The sequence below is a fragment of the Cervus canadensis genome, chromosome 8 (assembly GCF_019320065.1).
Source record: "Cervus canadensis isolate Bull #8, Minnesota chromosome 8, ASM1932006v1, whole genome shotgun sequence".
Taxonomy (NCBI): Eukaryota; Metazoa; Chordata; class Mammalia; order Artiodactyla; family Cervidae; genus Cervus; species Cervus canadensis.
Window position 1 is genome coordinate 1,367,573 of NC_057393.1, and position 27,423 is coordinate 1,394,995.

The 27,423-nt window shown below is 64.9% G+C and overlaps 2 protein-coding genes across 3 annotated transcripts in view; one reads left to right on the top strand and one right to left on the bottom strand.

Moving 5' to 3' along the window:
* The window catches only part of STK32C (serine/threonine kinase 32C), a 72,018-nt gene extending 61,453 nt beyond the window's left edge, over positions 1 to 10,565 (top strand). For both annotated transcript variants that reach the window (XM_043476509.1, XM_043476510.1), the window contains exons 7-12: positions 237 to 340; positions 892 to 1,008; positions 2,067 to 2,192; positions 2,266 to 2,397; positions 8,922 to 8,989; positions 9,932 to 10,565. In XM_043476509.1, the coding sequence (XP_043332444.1) occupies positions 237 to 340; positions 892 to 1,008; positions 2,067 to 2,192; positions 2,266 to 2,397; positions 8,922 to 8,989; positions 9,932 to 10,058 (674 nt within the window). In that variant the 3' untranslated portion in view covers positions 10,059 to 10,565. The remainder of the gene's footprint in view (positions 1 to 236; positions 341 to 891; positions 1,009 to 2,066; positions 2,193 to 2,265; positions 2,398 to 8,921; positions 8,990 to 9,931) is intronic.
* An 871-nt stretch (positions 10,566 to 11,436) lies between these two features.
* Positions 11,437 to 26,866, bottom strand: DPYSL4 (dihydropyrimidinase like 4). Its single transcript, XM_043476508.1, has 14 exons — positions 26,631 to 26,866; positions 23,039 to 23,127; positions 22,282 to 22,466; positions 20,243 to 20,407; positions 18,618 to 18,679; positions 18,142 to 18,222; positions 16,906 to 16,974; positions 16,438 to 16,558; positions 15,517 to 15,673; positions 15,192 to 15,333; positions 14,394 to 14,564; positions 13,921 to 14,100; positions 12,956 to 13,121; positions 11,437 to 12,374 (listed from the first exon to the last, which is right to left on the bottom strand). The coding sequence occupies exons 1-14, from the start codon at positions 26,667 to 26,669 to the stop codon at positions 12,283 to 12,285; spliced, it is 1,719 nt and encodes a 572-aa protein (XP_043332443.1). The 5' UTR covers positions 26,670 to 26,866; the 3' UTR covers positions 11,437 to 12,282.
* Between the last annotated feature and the right edge of the window lie 557 nt (positions 26,867 to 27,423).

Genomic DNA, 27,423 nt, shown 5'->3' on the forward strand with positions numbered 1-27,423 from the left:
TGAAAAAGGACAGGTTGACCGCTGAGGGCGGCTTCCCAGTCCAGCTCTGGCGACAGCCTGGTCTCTGGCCCTGTGGTCATGTGGGCTGGAGTCACAGGGGGCTGGGGTCATCAGGGTCTGGGGTCATGGGCCCTGCGGTCACTGGGACCGTGGTCCTCGGGGGCAGGGGTCACGGGGGTTGGGGTCACGGGGACTGCTGTTTGGGGATGCTCAGCTGCTCTCGCCTTCCTCGAAAGCTCCGGAAATCTTCCAGTCTTTTGTCAACGGTGGGACCGGCTACTCCTTCGAGGTGGACTGGTGGTCGGTGGGGGTGATGGCCTACGAGCTGCTGCGAGGATGGGTACGGAGCTCCTGTGACCTGTCGGCCAGGCCCCCAGACCCTCCGGGGTGGCCCAGAGAGCTGAGGCTGCCCCCACCCCCGGGGCTCAGGGATGTCCATGCTCCCCATTAGTGAGGCAGCACGCTGGAGGGGGCTGGGTGGGCAGAGGACCGTCCCACAGGGCTGCACCCCGCCCCTGAGCTTCCCTTGAGGTTCCTAGGCGGTGGGTCCCCCTGCCCTCCCCGCAGTGGCCACAGCTCGGCCAGTCCCACAGCCCAGGAGGCCGGAGGCTTGTCAGGCCCCCAGCTGCCCTTCCCATCCCTTCATGGGGGTCCCGGAGGCACGGCACCCTCAGACGGCCACCCTCTCTGCAGCTGGTCCCCCGGGGCCAGGCCGTCTGCTGAGGGAGGGGCAGGGGCGCGGTGCTTCCCTCCCAGCCCGCGGGGGCCTCTCTGGTTGCTTCCCTGGCTGAGGTGCAGGCTTGGCCTCCTGGGCTCGGCCCCGGCTGCCCTGGGATGGGGTGCCCCCGAGTGACGGGGGAGGCCTGCTGCAGCCCCGCCTCCCCTGCCCAGAGGCCGTACGACATCCACTCGAGCAGCGCCGTGGAGTCGCTGGTGCAGTTGTTCAGCACCGTGAGTGTCCAGTATGTGCCCGCCTGGTCCAAGGAGACGGTGGCCCTGCTGCGCAAGGTGAGCGCCCGCCCCGCCCGGAGTGCAGGCTGGCGGACACGGGGGGCAGGGCGGCAGCCCGGAGCGCCTGGCCGGGGACAGCGTCCAGCCAGGGCCTCCTGGGCCGCGTGTCCGTCGCCACCTGGGCTCCTTGCCTGGCCCGGCCCGGGTTCCTTGTCTTGTCGCAGCTCCGCCTGTGTGAGCGCTGGGGCGGCTGTCAGTCCTTATGACCTAATCAAAGCCTCGCGGCCGCTTCCATCACTAACACCCCAGCTCAGGGCAAGTCACTCCAGCGTGTGTCGGGGAGGTGGCCAGGGCCTGGTCCCACTCAGGCCCGGCTCATCCTGTCGGAGGTGGGCAGCCACCGTCCACTGCCAGTGGCCTGGCCAGCCCCCGCACCAGAAGCAAGCAGGGAAGACCCCAGAACCCCCTGCCTGTCCTGGGCCCCGAGCACACGTCTGTAGCACCCCCGGGGACTCAGCCTGTACAGACCTGAGGTGGTGGTGCTGCAGCTGGTGTTCCCCTCCCGGGGTCCAGGGCTGGGCCGGGGTCACCCCTCGGCCGGCCAGCTAGCTCCCCACTCGGAGCGGTGGGCCTCAAACACCCTGTGCCCTGAGGCCTCAGGACAAGCGAGGAGGGGCGTGCTGGACACGCAGGGCCCAATTGGGCCGTCCTGGCCGGTGCCCGGGGACCTCTGGCCCCGGTAGTGTGCCTGAGCACCTGGAGGCCTCCCAGCCCCCGAGAGGGGCTGTTAACCAGCCTTCACCACATGCCGCTGCGTCCACACTGGCCTAGGTGGCTCCCAAGGGGGACTGTGGCCCCCAGAGGCCCAGGTGGGTGGGGAGGATCCACATGCCTTGCTGCAGAAGCCTTGGGTGAGGTCTCCGGTGGCTCCCCCTGGAAGGGGCAGCTGTGATGGTGGCCCGTCCTGCAGGGCCGCCCTGGGCCCGTGAGCGTTAGTCCTGTCGCGGTGCTGAGCTGGTTACCGAGAGCAGGGAGCCGGACTGCAGCCGCCGCCTCCTGGTGGGTCCGGGGAGACGAGACCTGCACCGGGGCCGCTGACCAGGGCCTTGTTCCAGCTGCTCACCGTGAACCCCAAGCACCGCGTGTCCAGCCTGCAGGATGTGCGGGCGGCCCCCGCTCTGGCCGGTGTGCTGTGGGCTGAGCTGAGCGAGAAGAAGGTGGAGCCCGGCTTCGTGCCCAACGTAAGCCCACGGGCCCGGGGTGGCCGGGGCGGGCAAGGGTAGCCGGGCACCGGCTCAGCACCATCCTCCACAGAAAGGCCGCCTGCACTGCGACCCCACCTTCGAGCTGGAGGAGATGATCCTGGAGTCGCGGCCGCTGCACAAGAAGAAGAAGCGTCTGGCCAAGAGCAGGTCCCGGGATAGCAGCAGGGACAGCTGCCCGTCGGTGAGCGCGGCCCGGCACCCGGCCGCCTCTGCTCTGGCCCCTCACTCCCTCTGTGGTGGGGGGACAGGGGCCCTCCTGCCTGCCCAGCTCTGGAGGGTCACATGGGGCCAGGCTCTGCCTCCATGGTCTTGGGGTCATTTCCCTGTGTGTGTGTGCACTCATGTGTGTGTGTGCGTGTGTATGTGAGTGCAGTCATGTGTATGTGTGCATGTGAGCATGTGTTTGTGAGTGCAGCGTGTGTGTGCATGTGTTTGTGTGTATGTATACATGTGTTTGAGTGCACCTGTGTGTGCCTGTGTGTGCATGCATGCGTTTGTATGTGTGTGTGCACTCATGTGTGCATGTGTTTGTGTGCACACTTTATTTAGGTACATGTCTGTGCACCTCTGTGTGTGTGTGAGTACACTCATGTGTGCATGTGTAAGTGTGCCCATATGTCTTTGCACTTCTGTTTTGTATGTGTATGACTGCATGTGTGTGCACATGTATGTGCATGTGTGAGTGCATGTTTGTGTGTGCACGTGCATGTGTGTGTGCCTGTCTGTGCACTTCTGTGTGTGTGCATGTGTGTGAGTGCACTCGTGTGTGTGTGTATGCATGTGTATGCATGTGCTTGTATGTGTGTGAGTGCACTCGTGTGTGTGTGTGTGTATGCATGTGTATGCATGTGCTTGTATGTGTGTGAGTGCACTCGTGTGTGTGTGCATGTGCACGAGTCTGCCTCTTCTCACGAGGACACTGCTCATACTGGGTGGGACCCCGAGTTCAGGGCGACCTCCCCATTCACTTGACTGGTGGCATCTGTGGAGACTTCATTTCACATTCCTAGGAATGGGGTCAGGACCCCACCCCAGGGACGTGGTGTAACCCGTCACAGCCCCCACAGTCCTGCTCTTGGAAGTAGGGCTTCCCCTGGGGAGCAGTGGATCCAGTCTGGGCCTGTCCCCAGGATCTGGCTGGTGTTCACGACACAACTAGGGCTGCAGGAGTGGATGGCGGGGTCACAGCAGCGACACTGTAAGCCCGCATACCGTCCCCCTGCTCCTGGGTCCCTTGGAGCCTGTGAGGACACCTGGGGGGCCTTGTGCAGCCCCATGCCTGGGTGCTAGGCAGACACGGGCGCCAGCTCCTCCGCGGTGCAGGGGCCTCCCTGGAAGCCTTGGCTCCTCAGGGAACAGGTAGGTGGGCCCCCATCCCTCCCCATTCCGAGGGCTGCTGATGGCGGCCCCTGGTGTTTGGCGGGGGCATTGCAGGCTGGTCCCGCTTTATTTATTTATTATAGCTCTAGGAAGTGACATGAAGTGGCTCAATTGTGTGACTCTTTGAAACCCCATGGACTGTAGCCCGCCAGGCTTCTCTGTTCATGGGATTCTCCAGGTGAGAATACTGGAGTGGGCTGCCATTTCCTTCTCCAGGGAATCTTCCCGACCCAGGGATCAAACTCAGGTCTCCCTGCAGGCAGACTCTGCCGTCTGAGCCACCAGGGAATTCCTATTGGTTCTTAAACTTACCTGGTGCCTCAATGGTACAGAATCTGCCTGCAATGCAGGATACTAGGGTTCAATGCCTGGGTTGGGAAGATCCCCTGGAGGAGGGCATGGCAATCCACTTTGGTATTCTCACCTGGAGAATTCCATGGACAGAGGAGCCTGGCGGGCTACAGTCCGTGGGGCCGCACAGTCGGACATGACTGAGAGACTAACACTTTGTCACTGTGGGGTCTTAGCTGCGACACTCATTTGTTGCAGCATGTGGCGTGAGGGATCTTAGTTCCCGACCAGGATTCCGACCTGCATTCCCTCATCAGAAGGTGGATTCTTAACCACCGGACCATCACAGAAGTCCTTGGTCCAGCTTTTTTCTTGCTGTCAGACTGGGAGTGATGGCTCAGAGTTCTTTGTGTGAAAGAGCTGAAATCAACACTCCTTATTTCCACTTTTTACTGTCGACTGATAAGTGTGATTTATTTACATGTTCTGCACACAAGTGTCTTAGACGATCTGCAAACATCGTCCAGTCTGTGGGCTTTCTCTCTTCAGGTTGGCACGGTCTGCAGCAGTCTTCAGTTCTGATGAAGTCCCGTGTCTGTCTTTTCTTTCCTCGTGTGTGCTTTTGGTGTCATTTCTAAGACACCGTTGCCTCACCTGAGGTCACAGAGATGCACCGTTGTGTTTTGTAGTCTTCTGTCTTACACATGAGGCTCGGGTCTGTTTTGAGTCGATTTTATGCACAGTGTCAGGTGGGGCCCAGCCTGACTGCTCTGCATGTGGATCTGTGTCGTCCAAGTGCTGTTTATGGAAAGGGCTCATCTTTCCCCCATTGAATTGCTTGGCATCATTTTCAAAAATGAATTGACTGTGAACGGAGGGGCTTGTTTACGGACTTGCACTTCTAGCCCACTGATCCGTGTGTCTGTCCTGCCGGGTCCACCTTGCCTTGACAACTGGGGCTCTGGTGAGTTCTTGGGTCAACAAGTGCGGGTCCGCCAAACTGTTCTAATTTTTTAAGACATTTCAGCTCCTCTGGGCCCCTTGCATCCCCAGGGTGTTCTGAAGGGCTTAAGAACTCCGTCTCAGTTGCTCAGCAGGTCATTTGTGACAGAGTTAAGGATTGGCGCCCTGTCTGCATGCCCGGGCCCTGTTGCTGCCCACCTTGGGTGAGGCACTGGCATTGATAGGGCCCCTGTCCGCCCCGAGGACTGTGTGCCTGGAACCATCGCTGGCACAGTGGCTGGGGGTGGGGTGTGGGGGGAAGCAAGGCTGAGTTTCAGCGGAGTCCAGGGGGAGCGGCCGGACCTGTAGGGATCTGAGTGTGGGTTATGCCCCTGTGCCCAGCAGTCATCGGCAAGGAGCCCCAGAGGGTCATCATACGTTTCTGTGGCCTCCTGAGCCTGCGTGGCAAAGGCTCCAGAAGCCCGAACAGGCCACGGGGCCACGCACGTGTGCCGCTAGCCGGAGAGGTGCTCCCGAGCTGGACGGGCCACGCCCCAGAGCCCGAGCTGACGGCACATGCGCACCGCACGCACCTCAGGAAGGCGGGGCCCTGGCACGTCGCTGCCCACACCGTCCGCCTCTAATGCCGCTCCGACCTCCGAGCGGCTCCTCGGGCTGGTTCGCCTCTCGTCCTGGGAGAACCTGGGTGAGGGAGGGTGTGAGACACAGCCCAGCTCCTCCCCACCCCCCGCTGACCCCCAGATGGCGGACAGCCTCTGCACCCATCGCCCGCCCCAGCCTCGCTCCCCTGCGCCCTCATCCTGCGCCTCCCTTGGTCTCCGGGCCTCGGGGGTCACCTCCTGCCATGACCTCACCCCCGCCTCTGAGTAGCCCTTGGCTTCAGTCCAGCGCTGACTCAGACCAGAGTCTGTGCCCCTGTCCAGTCACCATCGGCACTGGCAGGGCTGATGACTCCGTTTAAGTTGGAAAATTGGAAGTCAGTTTGCGTTTACTACCCCTCACCTCCTGAAGATCACAGTCCGCCCAGACTGCCTTGTACAGGCTCAGAGCACTCAGGTCAGCCCCGAGTTGGGCAGAGTCATCCGGCACGGAGCCTCTTTTATAACTCAGTATTGACACTCCTGTGTACTTTATCAAATACTGAAAGTGGGAAAGGGCGCGTCTGGGTCCAGGGTGGGTGTCTGAGTGTCAGTTTTCACCCTCGGGGTCGCGGGGCTGAGCAGGAGCTACAGCCGCTGCCCGGCATCACATCAGAGGGTCGGATCCTGTATCGCCAGCCTGGAAAAGGTCCAGGTCAAAATCTGAAGTGCGGTCTCTGCTGTCTGCTTGTCACTTTCACACCCCTGTGAAGTCAGAAAAGAGACCCCAGCCGTGGTAACTGGGGGCCGGCTCGATACTCGGTCGTCCTCGGTGAATGCAGACTAGTGCCCGCCCTCTGTGTTACGGGCGTCGGGAGGGATGTGCTGTGAGGTTAGGGCCGCATGCTGCAGTGGGCAGCCGTGTCGGTCAGCTCTGGTAGAGGCTCGGGCCACCACTGGGTTAAGATCTGTCCCTTCTCCCCCTCCGGCCACAAGCCAGGTGGTCTCCGCGGGCCAGGCTCGTGAATTAAATGGAAAAACAACAGGAGTAGCATCCTCGGATCCACTCTGTGCTGGGTTGTGCTCACTCAGGCGTGTCTGCCTCTGCGACCCCATGGATGTAGCCCGCCAGGCTCCTCTGTCCCTGGGATTCTCCAGGCAAGAACACTGGAGTGGGTTGCCATGCCCTCCTCCAGGGGATCTTCCCAACCTGGGGATCGAACCTGTGTTTCCTGTGCCTCCTGCAGTGACAGGCAGGTTCTTTACCACTGTTTGAAGCCCTCGGATCCCCACAGATAAAGGCAAAGACTCAAAAGGCAAAGACTCAAAACACCATTCAAAGATGGTGGTGCTAGGCACTGCCATTCCACTCTGAATCTGGGTTTGTTTGTTATTTCCTATCTAGGCTGGTTTTGGGAGAGAGACTATTTTCAGGAGCTTTCACTGGGCTTTTCCATGATAATATGAATAGCGGCTACTCCACAGGTCAAGGAACTAAGAGAATTCGGCCAGATACCAAGTATTAATACATCCACCTTGGTTATGCATACAGCCGCCAGGGGGAGAAGAGGGACGTGGGCCAAGTATCAGTTCACACCTGTATTCAACAGCCCTCTAAACAGCCAGGCGTCTGCCCTCCTGTGTGCAGATATGCAGGGAAGTGGTCGTGGGTACCTTTGGGAAGGACTCGGGTATCACTGCCATGTACACTTGCTCGGGCCTTCCTGACCAAGAGCCTGCCCCTGCTTCAGCCCACAGGTCCAGGTCTGAGAACCGAATTCGATCTGGAAATGGGGAAAAGAGCTGTGACTTTCCATCCACGTGGCCAACGTCAGCCTGGTGCTCATGCACGCTTGATCTGAGTCTGTGTGTGTGTGTGTGTGTGTGTATGTGTGTGTGCGCACACAGGCACGCGTGTGTGAGCACTGGCCGTCCACCTCTGACCCTGAAAGCACTGTGATCAGTCAGGCATCCTCAGCATGCCAGGGGTCGGGGTGTCCTGCTTGCCTCTCCAGCCTGGAGGCCTATTTCCATGGTTACACCCCGCTAAGTGTGGCTGAGTTAGGTGAGGTGAAGGCTGCCACTGTCCGGGATCCCATCATGGCCTTTGGGGCACTCGGTCCTGGAGCAGATCCTCCCGAACTACACAGGAGCCACGGGGCTTCCCCAGGGCACCGTGTCCCCACCAGCTAGTTCCTTGTCTTCTGGCTGGAAAGCACATCCCTTGGGCCCTCCAGAAGAATTCGGTCATCTGGGGGGTCTGTGGGTCTTTACTCTTGAGTCTGCTGGCTGCTCCAGCTGCCCACGTCTCTGAGCCTTTGACCGTATCCCAGCATTCTTCCAAGGCTGTTCTGAACCTTCTGACCGCTTTACCTGGGCCGTCCTTTCTTCCAGGTTTCCAAACTGCAGTGTATTAGGACATACTCACACCAGGGCTCCTGCAGGGAGTTAGCCCCAAGTTGTGGAGGGCAGACTCCGCCTTGTTCAGCCCCCTCCCAGGCCTGTCCTGCCCACTGGGCGAGCGGCACCTTCCTTCCCAGCAGGTCCAGCGCCTGCCCGCTGGGGCTATGCGTGGCAGCAGAGCCCGTGGGGCAGGGCGTGGGGGCGAGTGCTGTTTCATCTGCAGGAATGGGGTGGGGGGTCCCTCTTCTCCGGCAGGGGTGGGGCCCTCCCGCAGGCTCAGGAGAGCGGGGGTATGGGGCTAACCTGCACTAGCGTCCTCTCGGGCCCCTCCCGTGTCCGAGGACCACTCCTTCCCTATCAGAGCCTCAGTTGGATGCAGGAAACTTCGTGGCAGTGAGTCCAGCCCACTTAAGTTCTGGGGTTGGACATCCCAGCCTGGTCTCCAGCAAGCTGTCCGGGCCGCCAGACGGGCGTCTCCACGCTGTGCCTTGGGCTGCCCCCTGGCAGCCTTGAGTCTGAGACTCAGACACCTTGGGGCCAACCATGACCACCCAGAGCCACGGTCCCAGGGCAAACCCACCACCCACACCCTCTCCAGACACTCCTGAGGCGAGGGTCTCAGTAACCAGGGCTTCGCGTGCCAGGGACCTATGACACGCCTTGGATCTGGCCAGTGTGGGACCAGCTCCAGTCCCCAGCCGGAGACTCTGCTTCTCGAGACCACCCCTGCCGCCCACCTTCTTAGGCAGGTCCCGGAAGCAGACCCTCAGCTGGGTTGTGACCAGGGTCCAGTGACCAGGAGGACCCAGGGTGGAGGGGGTGTGGAGGAGCCGGCCCGGTGTAGCTCCTGGACCAGTCTGGCTCTGCAGACCATATGGCCGCCCCAACACGGGGGTCGGGCGACCCTCTGTCACCAGGAGACCCCCGCTCCCATGCACTCTGGCCGCCTGGGGTAGAGTGGGCTCCTCAGAGAGCCAGGGAGGGAGAAGGCAGGCACACAGGAGCAACAGACCGGGGATGCCCGGGAACCTCCCTGCAGGATGCGAGGGAAGCTGGCAGGCGCTCACTCGTGTCTCTTTCTGACTAACAGGAGAATGACTACCTTCAGGACTGCCTTGACGCCATCCAGCAGGACTTTGTGATTTTTAACAGAGAGAAGTGAGTGTGCGTGTTGGGGGCCAGTAACAGGGCAGAAAGGAGTCTGGGGAGCGGGCCAAGGCTTTCTGGCCACAGCAGGCACATGGCCTCAGTGGGGCTGGGAAGCCTGACCCCCGCCCTCCTCAGGGAGTCCAAGCAGCAGCCCTGGGGGGCGGGGGAGGCCCCTGTGCAGGCTTGCTGGGGAGGGGCTCATCGGCACTTTAAGGTCTAAGCTTGGGCACTTTCCACCAACGGACAGAGTCTCTGGGCAGGCCCTGGGTGCACCGCCCAGGTGAGGGGCCCCAGTTGTTACATCAACCCGCCCCTCACTCAGCCACTCAGGGGCCAGGGGCAGGAAGGGCGGGGCTCTTTGGCAGGAAGATACGACAGGCCTCAAAGAGCTGAGCCACCTGCCATAGTGGAATGGAGAGGCCCAGTGCTGTGGACGCCGGGGGAGGAGGGGTGGGATGAGATGCGGAGGACTTCCTGGAGGAGGTGGCCCTGGTCTAGTAGCTGAACAGGGTTCACTGGTCCTCTGTCCTGCCTCAGTGGCCAGGATGACATGTGGACCCTGGTTTAGGACACTAGCCACCACCCTGGAGGTCAAGGTATGGGTGGTAATGGGACTCAGTCAAGCACTTTGTTCCAGAATTCCTGACCTGCCTCTTTTTAGTTTCTGGCTGGAAACCAGCTGAGACCCGCCAGCCTGCTGCCCCGAGCCGGAGGGCCATGAAGAGCCCACAGAGGGGCCGGCTGGATGCCCCATGTGGCCGCATGCCCCGCTGAGCCAGTGTGGCCAGAGGGGCTTCTACCCAGGCGGAGATGCCCCGGAGTGGTCTGTGTGGAGCCCCAGGCCATGTTCCTGTGGGGGTGTACCCCGGGAGACCCGGACAGGCCCTGGGCCAGCGAGCAGCGTCCCGGGCCGCTGGCGAGGCTACATAAAGCCCCCATGTGTCTCCCCAGGCTGAAGAGGAGCCAGGACCCCACGCCCGAGCCTGGGGACGCGGCGGAGGCCTCGGCGGACAGCGACGGCGTGCGCTCAGCCTTGCCCGCCTGTGGTGCCATCTGCCCCTCAGCCGGGAGCAGCTAGGCCGCCCCTGCCCGCTGCCCGAGGAGTCAGCTCAGGCCCCACCGGAGACCCGAGGCCTCCAGAGAGATGGGGAGGCTGGAGGTCCAGCGTCGACTTTCCCAGGGAGCTGCCCGGCGTGTCCAGGCCCAGGCCGGCGGCACCCGGCCGGACGGCACCGGATGGTCTGACTGCTGGGTCTGCCCTCTGGCCCTCGGGGCACGTGGTGTCAAGAGGCTGCCGATGTGGCTGAGAGTGGGCAGCACAGAGGGTGGGCGCCCCCCGCGTGACGGTGGAGGGGGCCGCAGGCCCCGCCCAGGCTTTCCCGGGGGTCCTCTGGGGTCCTGTCCCGCCCGCTGTACATAGCCAGCCCCCGCCGGTGCCCGGGGTCCGCCTGGTTCTTGTCCATTACGGGGGAGGGGCATGGGCCTGAAGAGTGTTTTATAGACACACACGTTCTGGTCATTTCTGCCGTGTTCCTGTATAGTTTCCACCTCTGAGAAAAACAACATGAGAACCGCTTGGTGTCGGCTGGTTTGCGTGTTCTGTTCCTGCCGCGGGTGGAGAACGCTTGTCCGTGACCGGGGCGTTCCTGCCGGGCCAGAGCCTCCCGGAGCTCCGGTCCTCGGCCTGGGGAGGATGCTGACACCTGCCCCAGAAACCTCGAGGCCGCTGTTGGGGTGGAGTGGAGGTGCGGCCTGCTGGGGGGCAGGGGCAGAACCTTGAAAACAGCCGGGACCGGAACGCCCCAGCTTGGAGCAGCTCACGAGTCCCCCTCACCCAGAGTGGGGAGCCCACGTGGGGCCCCAGAGCACTGGGGAGCCCGGGTCTGGAGGCGGGCAGCTCCGCGGGACGCCCGGTGGTGGTTCTGGGTGGAGACCAGGCAATGTCGGAGGCGGAGCTGGGCAGGGAGGTGCAGGGGGCGGGGTGGCGGGGTGGCGGGGCTGCGCGGGAGGGGGCGGGGCGGGCGTGGTGTAGAAAGCCGTGTTTCTTGTGTTTTTGTGTGCGCATCTCAGGTGCGTTTTGAGGCCCTAAGGGACAGCGTGCCTGTTTGCTGAGTCACTGGCCGGCCTGCGGGTGTGGTCTGGCCCCCCAACTGCCTTGTCTGTCCCTGGGGAAGGGGCCACTGGTGCAATGAACGCTGGTCTCAGTACAACCCCAGGAGCACCGTCTGCGGGTTCGGATCAGAGCCCCGGCCTGCTCCGCCTTAACTGGGCAGGATGCAGGCCACGCCTCGTCCCCCGCTGCCCGTTGGAGGCGTGAGCTCCCCACGCGCCGTACTGCCCCAAGCCCTGCTGGGCGGCTTGCGCCCACCAACTAGAACGTGCGTAGGGGTCCTCCCAGGGCCCCTCTCCTTCTGGGCGTCTGGCTCTCTGTGACCTGCAGACCAACGGGAGGCGGAGGCCCTGCCCACAGCCCAGACCCAGCCCTGCCCCTGCCCGGCAGGCCTGGCCTGGCCAGTCCTGCAGTCGTCTGGCGGCCCGGCCTCCCAGCCGTCTAGAGGCAGGACCAGGGAGGGGGCTGCAGGGGATTCCCGAGGGTGCCGCACACGAACCCCTGGGGGATGGCCTAGGGGCAGAGAAGTCTGGGCTCTCCACACGCCAGTGGCTTCCAGTCCAGATGCCTTTAATCAACCCGGTTCCACGGGACTGGGGCCGCTGGGCTGTGGGCGGCATGCAGGTTCCTGGCTAGAGTGCCCTCAGCACACAAGACGGCTTCTCTAATCAACTACTGGGAACACATGTCGTAGGAGAAGGAAGCACTCAGCTCCGGGCCCCCGGGGCCCCTGGAGGAGGAAGGGCTCTATGGACGGCGTCGGGGTCTGGTCCCTGGGAAGTCTGAGAAGTGCAGCTGCCCCACATGGCATCCCCTGGGCCCCTGAAGTCACAGCAGCTTGGGTGGGGCCGGGATGGCAGCTGAGTCGGGGTCTCCCCGGGGCGGTGACTCGAGTCGGGGACGAGGGTACCATGCCCCCTGCCTTCCGTCCTGGGCATTCCCGGAGGTCCCTGCCTTCCGAGGCCCCCGGGCTCAGGGCTCCCTGAGCTGCCCCCGCCAGCACGCCCAGCCCCTCTGCCCGCCCTGGCAGTGAAACCGCCCCCATTCAGCCTTTCCTGAAGGGGCTCCCTGTAACAGGCCATGGGACCCCAAGGGGAGAGGTTCTGGGAAGGGGAAGGGGAGGCCAAGCACCTTACAGAGTGGGTTCAAGGAAGGGAGGGAAGGTCGCGGGGCCGGCCGCCCGCGGCAGCACCTAGGACAGCGACGTGATGTGGGAGCGGCCGCCGGGGGGCGCCATGATCTTCTGGGCCGTGCGCCGGGCGATGTGGTCGTCTGCCTGCGAGCCTGCGGGAGGGCGGGTTGGAGGCGGTGCTGGGGGCACGCAGACCCGCCCGCCACACCCTGGGGGCCAGGGCTGCAAACCCCACGCTCCCAGAAGGCCTGGCGGCTCCCCCACCGAGGCCTCAGACGAGCAGGCTGGTGAGGCCAGGTGCGCCTGCGGCGGGAGCCTGCAGATCAGGGCTGGCCCTCCGGGAAGCCTGTCTGGAGGGGCACAAGCCAGGCCAGCCCCAGCGTCCCTCCTCTGGGCCTCACCCTGCATGGCCCCGGGATGAGAGAAGGCTGGCGCCAGCCTTCAGGACAAGGCTGGGTTCCTGGAGGCCGGCAGGGACTGGACGCCAGGGGCTGGGTCAGCCCCCAGTGGGCAGGGAGGCCTGTCTCTAGGGAGAGCCTGGGCTCAGGGCCTCCCTGCAAATCCACACCCCACAGCCCAGACCCTGAAGGCAGAGGCTCGAGCTGGCGGCTGCAGGTGAACCCCTGAGACTCCCAGCCCCCTTTCCTGTGCACCTCATGTGAGATGCGGGGGCTGGGGGCTGGACACGGTCCTCAGGGCCCTGAGGAGACTGAGCCCCCCAGGCTCCACTCACCAGACAGGCTGAACCCCGACTGGTGCAGGTTACGGAAAGGGGGCATGGAGATCTTCCCAGGGCAGGATGCGCGGGCCTGGGCGCCGCCCCCCGGCTTGGTGGGCGCCATCACCTCGTGGACCGGCCCGTCGTAGAGGCCTCGGGGCACACCGTGGATCTCCGCCAGCTGGGGGCCGAAGGGCTCGGTGTGAGGGGCGCCGAGCCAGCCTCGGGCTCGAGGGCAGGGCCCTCCACCCCCAGGAGTGTCCACCTGCGCGTGTGGACACACACACCCCTCCCCCGAGGCGGGGCAGCGTGCCGAGGGCGGTCTGGGGGTGCGGGGCTGCGGGCAGAGCAGCCTGAGACAGGAGCGCCTGTGGGTCAGAGCGGCCTCCGCTCCCACCCTGGGGAGGAGCCGTTGCCGGCCCCAGCCCTGCCCGGGAGCGGTCCCTCCAAATACAAGTTCAGACGATGTCATCCTAGACAAGTGGGAATGGGGCTGAGATAAAGCCAACTCGCGTGTGTAGTCACCACGCATGCGTGTGCAGCTGGGCCTGTGTGCCCCCGTGTGCACGCGTGAACCGCCTGCACATGTGTGCAGGGCCTGGACGAACACCTGCGCGCCTGCCGGACGCAGCGGGCAGCTGGCCAAGCCCCAGAGAGGGACTAGGGCTCACGGACGCTGTCTACGCGTCCCACTCTCTTTCCTGAGTTCACTGAAGGGCAGGTCTGCTCCAGGGAAATGCTGGATGACCTCTGCTAGGCCTGGTGGCCATGTCCCTGGTGGCGGCCACTCCGGGTTTCCTTGGCCTCACGCCCGCACTCTCTGCAGTGGCGTGGGCGGCCTGGTCACGAACGTGGGCGAGGAACCACCCGGAACAGTGAGGCCACTGCGCCTTCCCGACAGCAGGACGGCCATGAGCAGGCTGACCGTGAGCAGGCCTGAGGGCCCTGCCCTCCCTCCCACCCGCCCGGCTCAGGCTCACCCGGTTGCGGGCCTTTATCCTCTTGTAGACAAAGTCAGGGAAGGTCTTGCGTGGGATGAAGCGGCCGGTCCCGGGGGTGACGCACAGGGCCCCGTCCTCCAGCACAACCCGGCCCTGACTGATGACCACGCTCGGGGCTCCTCGGCACTCCAAGCCCTCGAAGATGTTGTACTCCACGTTCTGGGGGGACAGCGGCCCTCTGAGCCAGCAGGAGGCCCTGGCGCTGCTCAGAGTCTCCGGAGCCAGGGCCCCGGCGGGAGAGTCCACTCGGCTGGGTTGGGGTTCAGGGGGGGTGGTCGTGCCTGCACCCCTGGCCCCTTAGGAACATCTCCGGGGGACACAGAGCAGGCGAGCTCTCCCCCCAGACAGGGCCCCCTGCCCCCACTGGCCCTGCCTGTCCCAGGACATCCAGGATGGCTGCAGGGCGCCCCCAGACCCCGAGATGGCCTCCACATGGGACCAGCTTCACTCACCAGGTTGTGGCTCTTGGCAGAGATGATTCTCGTGGCCCGGGGGTTCCATATGACCAGGTCGGCGTCGGAGCCCACGGCCACCCGCCCCTTCCTCGGATAAAAGTTGAAGATTTTGGCCGCGTTCGTACTGGTCACGGCAACGAACTCGTTCTCGTCCATCTGCCCCGAGGCCTGAGAAGCCAGAAGGTGGGGTGAGGGACGCCCCTCCCCGGCCACATGCAGGGTCTGGTCTCCGGACTCTCGTGTGGACTCAGCTGCCCTCCAGGCTGAGGGCAGCGTGCGTCAGCCAGGCCTGCAGGTCTGGTCCTCCCCGGGCACCGAGCCCATCTCCACGCTCGCTTTGTGGGCAAGTGAACGCTGATGTCTCCACAGTAACATCTGTCCCCAGAGAACGTGACTGGCCCCCGGTGGTAGCCAGGAGCCTGGGGTCAGGGCCTCAGCCCAGGGGGAGGGCTCAGGGCCAGGAGTGGGGTCACGGGAGTGGAGGCCCCAGGTGAGACAGACGTCTGGGGGAACCTCGGTCCTCCTGGGTAGACACTGCAGTGTAGGGACCCCCTGTGCCCAGGGCTGGTGTATCAGGACCAGGGCAGGGCCTGGCTGCACGGAGTCTTCTCTGGGGGACCAAAGCAGAACGTCTGGGGACCCCAGGGTGACCGGGCTGCGGGGGGGACAGCCTTGAGCCCGCCCGCCCCGAGCTCCACTCCACCCGGTGAATTTGCTTCTCAAGGGGCCTCCCTTTGTGGTCCCACCAGCTCCTCCCGTGGGGAGGGGTCCCCGCGGCCATGTGTCTGCACCCACCACACACTTCTCCCAGACCACGGACATGCGCTCCTCCACGCCGTTGGTGCCCTCGGGGATAAGCGTGAAGTTGTCCCTGCCGACGGCCTTCTGGGCGGTGGTGAAGGTGCAGTGGGCGCTGCCGGTCACCTGGAGGTCCCCGCTGCAGACAGCCGGGGTCACAGGGGCCCAGGGGGCCTGTCCTCCCTGAGCACTCCCACCCCACGCCTGGCCACGAGGCGGAGGGTGCCCGCAGGGCGGGGCCAGGAGGTGGGGCAGGCTCCCTGGACGGGGGGCCCAGGTGACTCCTGCCTGGACAGCAGGGCGGGGCCCAGGGGCTCCCTACCTGGACAGCAGGGCGGTGAGGTGGTCCGCGGTGCTGGGGTCCGGGTTGACGGGGGGCGACGTGACGAAGGCGGCCGCCTTGGCCCAGTTCTTGCTCCAGTAGTGCGAGCCGTCCGCGCCCAGGCCAGCGGTGATGGGCTCCCCGAACACCACCACCCCTGCGGCGAGGCGTGAGCCGCACCGTGGCCGCGGGACCTCCCGCCCCCCGGGCTGGGCCAGGCCTCCCACTGCACCGTGGGACCCCCCCCCCGACCCGCCCCCTGGGCTGGGCCAGGCCTCCCACTGCACCGTGGGACCCCCCACCGCCTGCCAGGCCCTGCCCCTCAGCTTCCTGGCCCTGAGGGCTGCTCCCCACCCACGGCACTGCCCAGGGCTCCCGCAGGGCCACTGGGACCCCACCTCACCCATGCCGGGCACAGACACACCTGCCTCCCCCACGGCCCAGAGGGCACCCGGCCCCAGACCCACACCCATCCCCACCCGGGAGGTGTCCAGGGAGCGGCAGCTCGGCCCGGTGCGGGGGGGTCAGCTGGGTGAGGCTTCTCACACGACCCGAGGGTGCAGGCTCACACACACCATACCACACGCGGCATATACCCCACAGACACACAAAGACACATACCACGTAAGTGCACACACACACACACACCCCATACACACACATACACTCTGACACCCACTTCTATGCAAACGGGGCCCCTAAGCCCCACGTGTGATTCATGGCCCCGCGTCAGGTCCCACTGCTGTCTGGACAAGAGGGAGCCTCAGGCGCCCCCACAGGCCACACCCGCGCCCCTCTTGCGAGAGGCCCCTGAGGAGGCTGGCAGGCCCACTGCGTCCCCATGGGGTTGCTCTGTACTGCTCCGGGGGGCTGTGGACGGAAGCGACCCCCGAGCCCCTCCCCGCACTGGCCAGCACCCACCTCGCCGCTTGGCCCGGGCGATCACGTCGGCTGCAGGCTTGCTCATGACCTTGGTGATGTACAGGGGGCAGCTGGCCTGCCTGGCGATGGTGACGGCACGGTACACGGCCTCGGCTTCCACCTGCAGACGGGCTGCTCAGGCCACGCGAGGGCCAGGGCTCCTGACCACAGTGAGCCCGCGATGCCCCAGCCACCCACGGATGTCTGGCCCAGAGGGGCACCCAGGGTCCGGGATCCCGGCCTGGGGCTCCAGTCCCGAATCTGCGCTGGCCCGCGCCACCCTAAAGCAGACCGCGTTGCCCTCTGAGCCTCGCGTGCATGCCTCAGCGTGGCCCCACCGTCAGGGGGCCGGGAGCCCTGGCTCACACCCCCAGGCGAGGACAGTGGGGTCACAGTCCTGCCTGCCCCCGGGCCCAGCCCACCCCCAATGAAGGCCCATTGAGGGGTGCCCCGCAGGTTCCCACCTACCTCCTCGGGGCGGCTGAGCACGTGGCCCTCGGGACCGGTGACACCGAGTTCCAGCAGCCGCTTCTGCTCCTAAACACACACCTCGTTCCAGCCCGGCCCCGGAGGGCCTTGCGGGGCTGCAGTCCACGGCCCAGGACACTTGGCCCTGAGACCTCAGAATCACCCACCCCGGAGCGCTCGGGGGGAGCAGAAGGGTCGCGCTCTGAAGGGGGTGACTCCAGCTCCCCGAATTACAGACGAGGGAGCCCCAGGGCTGCGGAGGGCCGGACATGCCCGGGGTCGCAGGCCTCCTGAGTGAGAAGGACAAGGCCCCCCAGCCTCACCTCCTGCTGCTTCCCCGGCGGGTGTGTGCATGGGGTGTGCACGCACAGAGGCGTTCACGGCCGGGGTGTGCGTGCATGGGGCGGCCTTGGGGGCTCTGCACAGACAGGGGTGGGGCCGCCTCAGGCTGGTTCACCCCCAGGTCTGAGCACAGCACCGGCGGTGTGAACGAACTCTGGGTGAAGAACGGGGGAGGAGCCGGCCCCCAACAAGCTCCTCCCCCAGCACGCACCTCCCACCCTCCTGTACTTGGGGTGTGCCTCCTCCAGGCCCAGCCCCCCGCCCTAGAGACACACGCAGCTTGCACTGCCCTGAACGCCACAGGACTCCTGGTGAACTTGGGAGTCAGAGAGGCCAGTGGGTCCCTGGAAACTTCTCTGCGGGTCTGGAATGTCGGGGCGGAGGCTGTGTGTGTGACCCCCCCAGACCCCCAGGCAGCCGAGAAGCTTCCCCGCGCCCCCTTCCAGTGCCCGGCCACTGTGGGCACTGAGGCTGGTGGGCAAACAGTGGGGCAGAGGCCTGGGCTTGCGGGGAAGGTGAGGCGTGGGCAGAAGGGCCAGGGCCTCCCCAGGCAGCGGCCTCGACAGAGGACCGAGCCACGAACCCCACAGGTGCGCCGGTGGGCAGAAGGAACAGCTCTAGAGGGCCCAGTCCTGGGCGAGAGAGCACGGGAACCCACCTCTGTGCCCCTCCCACCCCAGGAAGCAACACCTCGGTTTTGGAGAATTTAAGGTCAGACGTGTGAGGATGGGGGAAAACCTGCTGTGGCCAAGAGCCCGCAGGCTCCTAGTACCCCACCTGCCTGGCCTTCCTCCTGGGCTAGCTATCCCCCGGGCCAGATTCCGGGTCCCCTTCCCCGGGTTTGTGGATCTGCGCTCGCGGGGTCAAGGGCAGGAGTCACCCCACCAGCCCCACCTCGTCCACGATGTCCCCGTTCTCCGCGTGCACTTGGGCTACGGCCCCCAGGTCCCGGATGACACTGAAGATCTCATACATCTGGGGAGACAGACACAGGTGGACCACGTGGGGCTGAGGCCCCGCCCCCCAGCACCCGTGGAGCCTGCCCCCCCCACTTCAGGACCACGTGAGGCTGAGGCCACGCCCCCACCCCACCTCAAGACCACGTGGGGCTAAGGCCCCGCCCCCCAGCACCCGCCGAGCCTGCCTCACGCCCTGCAGCACCACATGAGGCTGAGGCCCCGCCACCCAGCACCCGTGGAGCCTGCCCCCCCCACTTCAGGACCACGTGGGGCTGAGGCCCCGCCCCCACCTCAGAGCCACGTGGGGCTGAGGCCCCGCCCCCCCCTCAGGATCACGTGGGGCTGAGGCCCTGCCCCGCAGCACCGCAGAGCCTGCCTGCCCGCGCCCCCCAACTTGACTCCGGGCTTTACCTGGCCGTCTGTGCACTGGTACCTGTCCTTGTATGCCATGAAGACCAGGAAGGAGTTCACACCTGGGGGGAAGCAGGAGCAGTCAGATGCCAGGAGCCTCCCTGGCATTTGGGTTGCCAGGTGAGGGTGGCCTCTCCCAAGGGCCTCACCAGCTGGCCTGGCGGACCTTGGGCATCGGCCCCACACACTCCAGACCAGCCCACACTGGGGCAGAGACATCCAAGCCCCTCTAGCTCCTCAAACCTGAGGTCAGGAACCAATTGTTCCCTAGCAGCAAAGCAGGTGAGAACCCGCACAACCCTCCCTAATGTACCCCACACCCACTATCGCTAACCCCCCATGGCCCCTAACACCCCAACCCACCCCATCACTAACCCCCCACAGCCCCTAACACCCCGCCCTCCATCCATCACTAACCCCCCCATGGCCCCTAACACCCCAACCCACCCCATCACTCACCCCCCATGTCCCCTAACACCCTTCCAGCCCATGGCCCCTAACAACCCCCACCCCATCATTAACCCCTCACAGCCCCTAACACCCTTCCACTCCATCACTAACCCCCCACTGCCCCTAACCCCCCACCCCATCACTAACCCCCACTGCCCCTAACACCCTACCCCATCACTAATCCCCCACTGCCCCAACACCTCCCCCCACCCCATCACTCACACCCCATGGCCCCTAACCCCCCACCCCATCACTAACCCCCACTGCCCCTAACCCCCCCACCCACCCGCCGCATCACTGCCCCTCACTAACGGCCCCCATCACTGCCCCCTGGCCCAGCAGCTCGGGGTGGGGTAATGGCTGCAGGTGCCCGTTCGCACCTCTGCTCTGAGCCACCAGGCTGCAGACCCCCAGGCCAGGCAGGGAAGGACCCAGGAGGCACAGCTGCTGCCTGGTTGAGGCCCCCGCCTGCCCCCAGGTGAGGGCTCCTGAGTGCCAAAGGTCATGGGCCTGAGGTCCATCGCTCTGGGGAAAATGGCCTGGAGCAAACCTCCCTGCCTCCGTCTCCTGGGCTGACAGAGCAGTAGCCTCCTGGCCTGGCCCGGACTCTGACGCCAGCACCCCCATCCCAGGTCCCATCCCTGCCGGCCCCTCTGACCCTGACCTTCCACTCCTGGGTGTGAGCTGAGACCACACTCAGCGCTGATCACCAGAGGTTAGTTACAGCATCCACTTAACTTTCCTTCAAATCCACTATAAACTTTGATGTGGTTTTAGCTTCAGGACTTTTGATTTAAAAAAATATTTAAGCCTGTTTATAAACCATCCTGTTTCTGCTGAGGCAGCAGTAGAGGACTATGAGTTTTAAGGCATCTCCTTCTAGAGGATCTTCAGGACTAAGAAGACTTATCATGCTTTTCCTTCCCCCAGGCCCAAGACACAAGGGGGCCGTGGAGACAGCTGTGTCTCTGTCCCCTTGTGAAGAGAATGGCCCCGGGATGCGGCCCCCAGGTGCGGCACAGCTGACCCCTCAGCCCAGCAGATCTTCGAATGGCTCTGTCCAACGTACCGCACGCCTGGCCGCCTGCCCTGGAGTCGGCCGGGTGCAGCGTCCGCCTGGCCCCGGAAGCCCAGGCCCCGCAGCCGCCCCTCCGCCCGGCCGGCTGGCTGCTCACCCTTGTCCCTGACCAGGGCCTCCAGCTCCTCCCTGGCGCTCTCGTGCCAGCGGGGGATGTCCACGTGTAGGGAGTAGTCGCAGCAGGCCCCGCCGTCCGCTCGCTCCCGCCACTGCTCGTAGGCCGCCAGCAGGCTCACCCCCGCCTCGGGGAACACGTGGTCCACTGCAGGGACAGCGCGCTCGGCTAAGTCCCCCACTCTGGCCACCGCGACCACCTGGGTCTCCAAGGGAGAGCGGCTTCGTGCTCCCAGGAGACCAGGAGGCACGTTTGAGGAAAGCAGAGGACAGACCTCGAGCCTTACGTGGGGCTGCGGCTGCTGGGAACTGTCCATCCGTCCTGCCCCTTGTCCCCAGCCTCTCCCTGGGCAGAGAGGAGGCCCTCGCTCCCCAGCGGACGCACCCCTAAAGAGCCTGATGGGCGGGGGTGGGGTGTCGTGCTGTCCACGGTGCTGAACCTGCGAGCCTGCCCACAGCGGCAGGTGCGGCTGGCTTCCCGCATGCCTCACCGACCACGGACACCAGGGAGAGCCCCCTCCCGCCCTGGAGAACCAGGGAGAGCACATGGATGCTGCACTGTCCCCCCGGCCCCGCCAGCAACCCTGCGTCCACGGTCCACACCCCACTCACAACCTCTGCAAGGTGCAGGAAGACAGCTGGGGGGGTGGCTGGTGGGAAGGCACGCCCGAGGTTACAGGTAGACGTCGTGCCTCCCTGCACACCCCTCACACGGGCCCCTCTGCCTCCCACGGCTCTGGCGCACACGCTGTCCTGCGGGCGCTCACGGCTGCAGCCCCGCGGAGGCCAGCCCATGCCTGCAGCACCTCCATCCTCACAGCCCATCTGACACCTCTGCGCCAGCGGGAGATGCAACCAGGAGGGCGTCCCGCTCAGCCCAGGCGCCCCATGACCAGCAGGACCAAGGGCCTGGAACGAGAGTGCGCCCTCATCAGGCCGGAGGGTGGACCGCTGCTGGGTTTGGCCCCTTCGTAGCTCAGGAAGCCACACCGGGCCGGGGTGCCGCAGTGCCTGCCCATCGCCTGAGAGGTCACCCTGAGCACCCGGAGCCGCCCTTCCCAGGAGGCAGTGGCACTGCCCGCCGTGTGCCCACGTGCAGCCTGGCAACCACAGGCCCTCGCTTGTTCCACCCTCCCACCCCCTGCCTCCTGCCCAAGCGCCAGGGAAGCGTGACGTCTAACCGTGCGCTGTTTGAGGTCACCGCCAGGATGCGGTGCAGCCAGGGTTGGACCAGGTCCAGCCCGAGTGGAGGCACCTGCCCTGGGCGCCGTGGAGCTGACGGGTCTCAGGGGAGGAGAGGGGCTAAACGAGGTGTCCTGTCTGAGCTCCTGAACTGACCACAAGCAAGTTCAGGGTGGGAAGTGAACCCCTCACAAGCTGTGAACTGGGCTTCTCTGCCTTGCACGGAGCTGAGGCACATCAGAATGGGGCTTTTGCCTGGCATGGGGCCTCTGGGGGTTGTTGATCGGATAAGAGTATTTTTATCATCCTTTCTCTGAAACACCGCCTCCACCGTCTTTAGCTCTTCTGCACGCTAGCAGGTGGCTTCTGCAAACCAAGCCTCAGAGGGGGCGAGGTTCAGGGGCAAATGTGTCTGGCAACACCACCCCTGAACTTGCCCAAGGCACTTGGGTTTTCCAAACCAGGTCCTTGGCCAGCTGCTGGCTTCCTAGGAAATAATAAACTACGGGCACATTCCCGTGGAAACCCCAGGAGGGCTCCGGCGCTGGCCAAGGCAGCACACTCAGGCTGAGGACCTGGGCTGGGCACAGCCACTCAGCCCTTCTCAGAGTGCGTGCAGTCCAGAGGAACTACGGCTGGTTCAGGCTGAGGTTTTTACAGAAAACAGCAAAATTCTGTAAAGCAATTATCCTCAATAAAAAATAAATAAGTTTTTAAAAAGAGAGAGAAAACCAGCCTGAGAACATTCCACCAGGGAAGGTGCTTCCTGCGACATGCAAACCCGCCGGAGGCCTGAGGCTGGGACGGACCCCCCCGCCCCCGGCCATGAACAACACTCACATATCATGGTGGTGCCCCCCGCCAGGGCGGCCTTGGTCCCCTGGCAGAAGTCGTCGGCGGGGGTCATGCCCAGCACGGGCATCAGCAGCCGCGTGTGGACGTCGACTCCGCCTGGCAGGACCAGCAGGCCGTGGGCATCGATGGTTCTGATGCCCCCAGGGACGATGAGGTTTTCTCCAATTTGTCTGAAAGCAACAGAGAGCCCGCTGGTGAGGAAGATCCCTGAGCGAACGTGAACGGGGCCCCTGGCAACGCTGCGGAGCTGGGACGCCTGCCCTTGGGCTCCTGTCCTGGAAGCGAAGGGCAATACAGCCAAGGCCTAACTGGACCTGCCCCCGACACTGTTGGAGAACAAGCCAGCCCCAGGGGCTCAGGATGGTCAGCACGAGGGATCCCCCCGTGCTGGTCACTTAGGTGTCCACTCGCGGCCTTGCTGACCGGAAGCTGGAGCTGCCTGACAGACACGAGCAGAGAAACGAAAAGGTGTGGTCACTATTTATTAAGCACCTAAGCATTTATTAAGCACCTACTGTGAGCCCACAGGTACTGAAGCTGTGATGACAGAGAAATGCGGAAGCCTCATCCTGCTCTTGGAGGCCTCGGCCTCGCTGAAGGCACGGGAGGGGCTGGAGTTGTTTCCAGGGACCGTGGTTGTGGGAAAGAGAGAAACATTCACGCGGATCTCACCCAGAAGTAAGCTTCCGGGCAGCGTGTGAGCAAGGTGTACACAGGTGACCCTGAAGAGGCAGAAACTCACTTTATCAGGCCATCCTCCACATACAGGTCAGCATGAAAGGACTGGTCATCGTTCACGATCTTCCCCCCTCTGATCAGGAGGCGGTCACTCTGTCAAAAACAAATGAATGGGGGCAAGTTTGCCCACACCGAGTGACCCAGTGGTACGCTGAGCGCCAGCTTCCCTCTGAAGTCACGATGGACACCTTCACGTGTCTGTGTGTGTCCTGCGGACACCGTCTGTGCGTGTGAGACCAGCACAGAGCCTGCAGCGTTGACCACCTCACCCCGCAGCGGTGGCCCTCGGAGGCGGCTGCTCACAGGCCCCGCACGTGACGCACACCCACAGTCAGGCGGTCTGGCCTCACCGAAGACATGGGGAGGGGCGCGATCGCCCAGCCGGCTTCCCGCGTCATTGTGGCGAGGCCATGTCAGTGCGAGCAGCCGCGTGTCTGACCACAGGCATGCCATCACGCGTGCTGCCCAGTTTCTAAAGCCCAGGCCAAGGGGGCAGTGGGCCACGTCTCGCTTGGCCCTGCAGGCCTGCAAGGCCGGCCCTCCTTGTCCACCTGCAGAGGCGGCTCCAGCTAATAGCCGGGCCAAGCTCCTTCCAGAATCTCTGTGGCCTGAGACAGTGCTGGGAGACAGGAGTTAGAGCAGGCCCCGGCAGGCAGGGCCCTCCCGTGGGACAGCCGCATTCCAGTGGGGGGAGACAGACGTCACACACGGCGACACTCGTAAGCGCACAGACAGGGGGACACGTTGGGGCTGCCGCAGGGACCGGGAAGGGCCTCTCTGAGGAGCTGCTGTGGCCATGACTCAGGCCCAGGCCAGGGAGCAGCCGCGCAAAGGCCCGGGGCAGAGAGGAGCCTGGCTGATACAGGACGGGTGGTGGCGGGGGGGGGGGGGGGGGGGGGGGGGGGGGGGGGGGGGGGGGGGGGGGGGGGGGGGGGGGGGGGCGGGGGTGGGATGTGCTGGGCTTGGGGGGTTGTCAGCGGGCCACCACGGGTGCCTCAAGCTATGTCTGAGTGCCTTTAAAGAGATCAGAGTGGCCTGGGTAGAAAGAGGCCCTCGTGTTCAAGGACAGACACAGGCCGTGGCTGCAGTGGTGTCCGTGTGTCTGGATGAGATGCGGGGGCCCCCTGGCTGGGATCAGGGGGTGGACGAGAGATGGACTCCAGAGAGGCTGAGAGTCGGGGGGGCAGGAGCTGATGACAGAGAAGCTATGGGGGTGCAGGCCAGGAAGATACTGGGGTGCTTGCCGGCTCTGGTGCTGCCTGGAGGTCGCCCCAAGGAGGCGAACAAAGTGTCAGGAAGTGCGGCTGTTAGAGGCACCCCCCGCCACGGAGCTGGGCCACCATCGGTCCACTTCTGACGGTTGGGACGGAGGGGAGATGGGGAGCCGGTCATGGACTGTACAGGGTGCGGAGTGACGGCTGGGCCTCAGTGGAGCAAAATGAAGAGAAATGCCAGAAGGAAGGAGGTGGCCGAGAGCAAGATGACGGGTGAGGACCCAGCCCTGCGGCACTTTCTCCCACAACCTTGAACCTCACACTCCCTGGGGCTCAGATAGCCGGAACCACAGCTGTTTCATGGGGGTCTGGCCCTGGCCCGGGGCTCCTGGGTGCCCACCCAGAGGCCGGGCTGGGACTCCAGCTGGGAGCTCTGGTTCTAAACCCAGTATCAGCCTGAAGCCAGAACGGAAGTGTGGAGGGCACTCAGCAGCTCTCTCAGAGGCTGCTGAGAGGATAAATAATTCATGGCTTATGAGCCAGAGCACATCACTCTATTCTTATTAGCATCTAACAGTTTGGGATGAATTCTCAGATTTCTATTGACTAAAAGTAGAACCTCCACCCCACAGTCTACAGAAGGGTGGCTGACGAGCCACAGGCCAGACGTGATCCCCAGCTTGTACAGTCTGCCCAGCCCTGCGCCAAGGATGGTTTGCATCTCATGTTGGCTGAAAGACATCATAAGAAGACTATATTGAGACTCATAAAAATTATATGAAATTCACATTTCAACGCCCATAGCTCAACTTTACTGGAACTGCCGCACCCGTTCGTTCCCAAGTCACCTAAGATGGCTCTCCTGCTGGACTGGGGAGCTGCACCAGAAACAGTGTGGCTCTCGAAGCTGACAGTACCTACTGGGTGCCCGCCGCCAGCTCTGGTCTACCCCGTCGCCCCGCCCCAGCTGCTGGGGCGTCTCCCTGCTGGGTCCTCAGGGGTTCACTGCCCAGCCCCCTGGGCCCCAGGCCCGACCCTGACCGGTCATATCACAAGGACCCACCTCGCCCAGCTCCCGAGCCAGTGTCAGAGCCTGGCTGCCTCCTCCTGCAGGGTCCCCACTCACCCCACTCCACTCAAACACACCCAAGAAGAGGAAGGGGAAGGCTTTGGGCAGGAAGATGGTGGTCTGAGTCCCCACTCAACCCCCAGTTTTCAGACTTTGGGCACCTTCCCAGGTTTGTAGCCAAGAAAGGAATGCAGCGGCCCTCAGGACCAGAGTGGCGGTCTCCTGACCTGGCCACCTCGCCTCTGACCTCTGACCCACCCAGAGGTGGGGCCACCCTCCCCACCCCGTCCAGCCCTGGTGGGCTTCCTGCCTCAGGTCAGAATCTGGGCCAGTCCTGAGGCAGGACCCCCTCCTTCCTCCCCGAGTGTCTCAGGAAGTGGACTGGCAACCCCATGACCCTTCCCCGAAGCCAAGCGCAGAGCTGGGGCTGAATCCGCGGGTTCCCAGGGGCAGGCCGGCCCTGGGGCCCCCAGGCACCTCCCTCCCTCCGGCCCTCCCCCTCTCCCTCCCTCCGCTGGGCTCCCGGCCGCCTGGAGGGGGCGGCTTTGTTTCCTGGCAGCCCAGCATGGACAGTCGGACCTCCCCCACCTGGGGCGGGTGGTGGTAGAGGGTCTTCTCCAGGGAGCCGAGCCGCCTGGGTGCCCGCTCAGTGACGAGGGAGCACCCTCCCCACCACCACCCGGGCCGGGGTCCTCCAAACTCCGGCTCCAAGGAGGGCTGCAGGTGGCCAGGGGCTCCGGGGCTCCGGGGGCTGGGGCTGAGCGCCGGCCTCAGCTGCTTTGTCTGGGACAAAGAGCTCCCGGTGTGGCGGGGGCGGCCCGGGGGGAGAGGGGAGAGGGGCGGGCTGCGCGGGAATGGCATCTCTGCACCCGAGGCCGGCGGCCGGACCGGCGGTGTCAACAAAGGGCCGCGCAGCCCGCCAACTCCAAGCGGAGCTTCGAGAGAGGCCCCGCGGGGAGCGGAGGGGGAGGCGCATCTGCGCTTTAGGAAGGGGGCCTCCCCGCCCCCACCCACCCCCAGGCCCGAGCCCTCCCCAGGCGCAGAGGGAGGGGGTCTCAGGGGAGCCGGTTCCCTGAGGGGGTCCAGCGCGGCACCCGCGGGCCCCCCGGCTGCGCGGGAAGGAGCTGGGCAGGAGTGGGCAGCGCCGGGACAGGGCGCAAGGCGAGGCGGGGGGCGTGGGGGGGGCCTGGACGCCGAGGGAAGGGGACCCGGCGCGGGGCCGGGAAGGTCCTCCCGGGGCCCAGAGGCCAGGCCCCGCCCGACGCAGGGGACAGGAGGCGCGAGCCCGGCGGGGAGCTGGGAGCGGGGCTCACCGTGATCCGGGGGATGCTCTTCTTTCCCTGGAAGGACATTCTGCTCCTCCCGCCGGCGCCGCCGTCTCGGTTGGCTCGGGCGGGGCGGGGCGGGCCTGGGGGTCCCCGGCGGGGGATGCACCAGCTAGGCCTCGCGGGGGAGCCCACGGAGCCCGGGTGTGTACGTGGGGGCGCCGGGCGTCCAAGTGCGAGCGCGCCGGGCCGCGCAGCTCGGTTGCCGGCCCCGCCCCCAGCCCCGCCCCCGGCCCGCAGCTGCTCCCGGGTTCTCAAGCCCCGCCCCGGCCCGGCTCCGAGAGGCTGCCGCCAACTCCGGCTAGGCCCGCGCTGAGGCCGCTGACCCGCCCCGGCGGAGACGGCAGGCGAACTCTTGCAGGCGGAGTGGGGTGGGGGTGGGGGTGGAAAGACGGTTGCCACCGGTCCTGGCCAGTGTGTGGGCAGAGATCCCCCGCCCCGCCGTCCCGCCCGAGATGGACAGGGAGAGGGGTCCGGTAATGACCTGCCAGGCCCCGCTTCGCCCCTGGCCAGCCGGAGGCCCGCCACCAGCTCCCTGATGACCCAGGGCACCCAAGGCCACGGGGACCGAGTCTAGTCTCAAGTCCAGGCTCAGGATCTCAGGGAGCTGGACTCCGTCCTGAAAGATGTTTCAGGCCAAAGCTCGGCTCCTTCGAGTATTTGCCAGGGCAGGGCTGAGAGCGCCAGACCCTGGGGCCGGACAGTGGAGACACCTCACTGTGAGACTGTCCAGGGCCAGCCCCGCGAGCCTTGAGGACAGGAGGGAGGCTGCAGGGACACA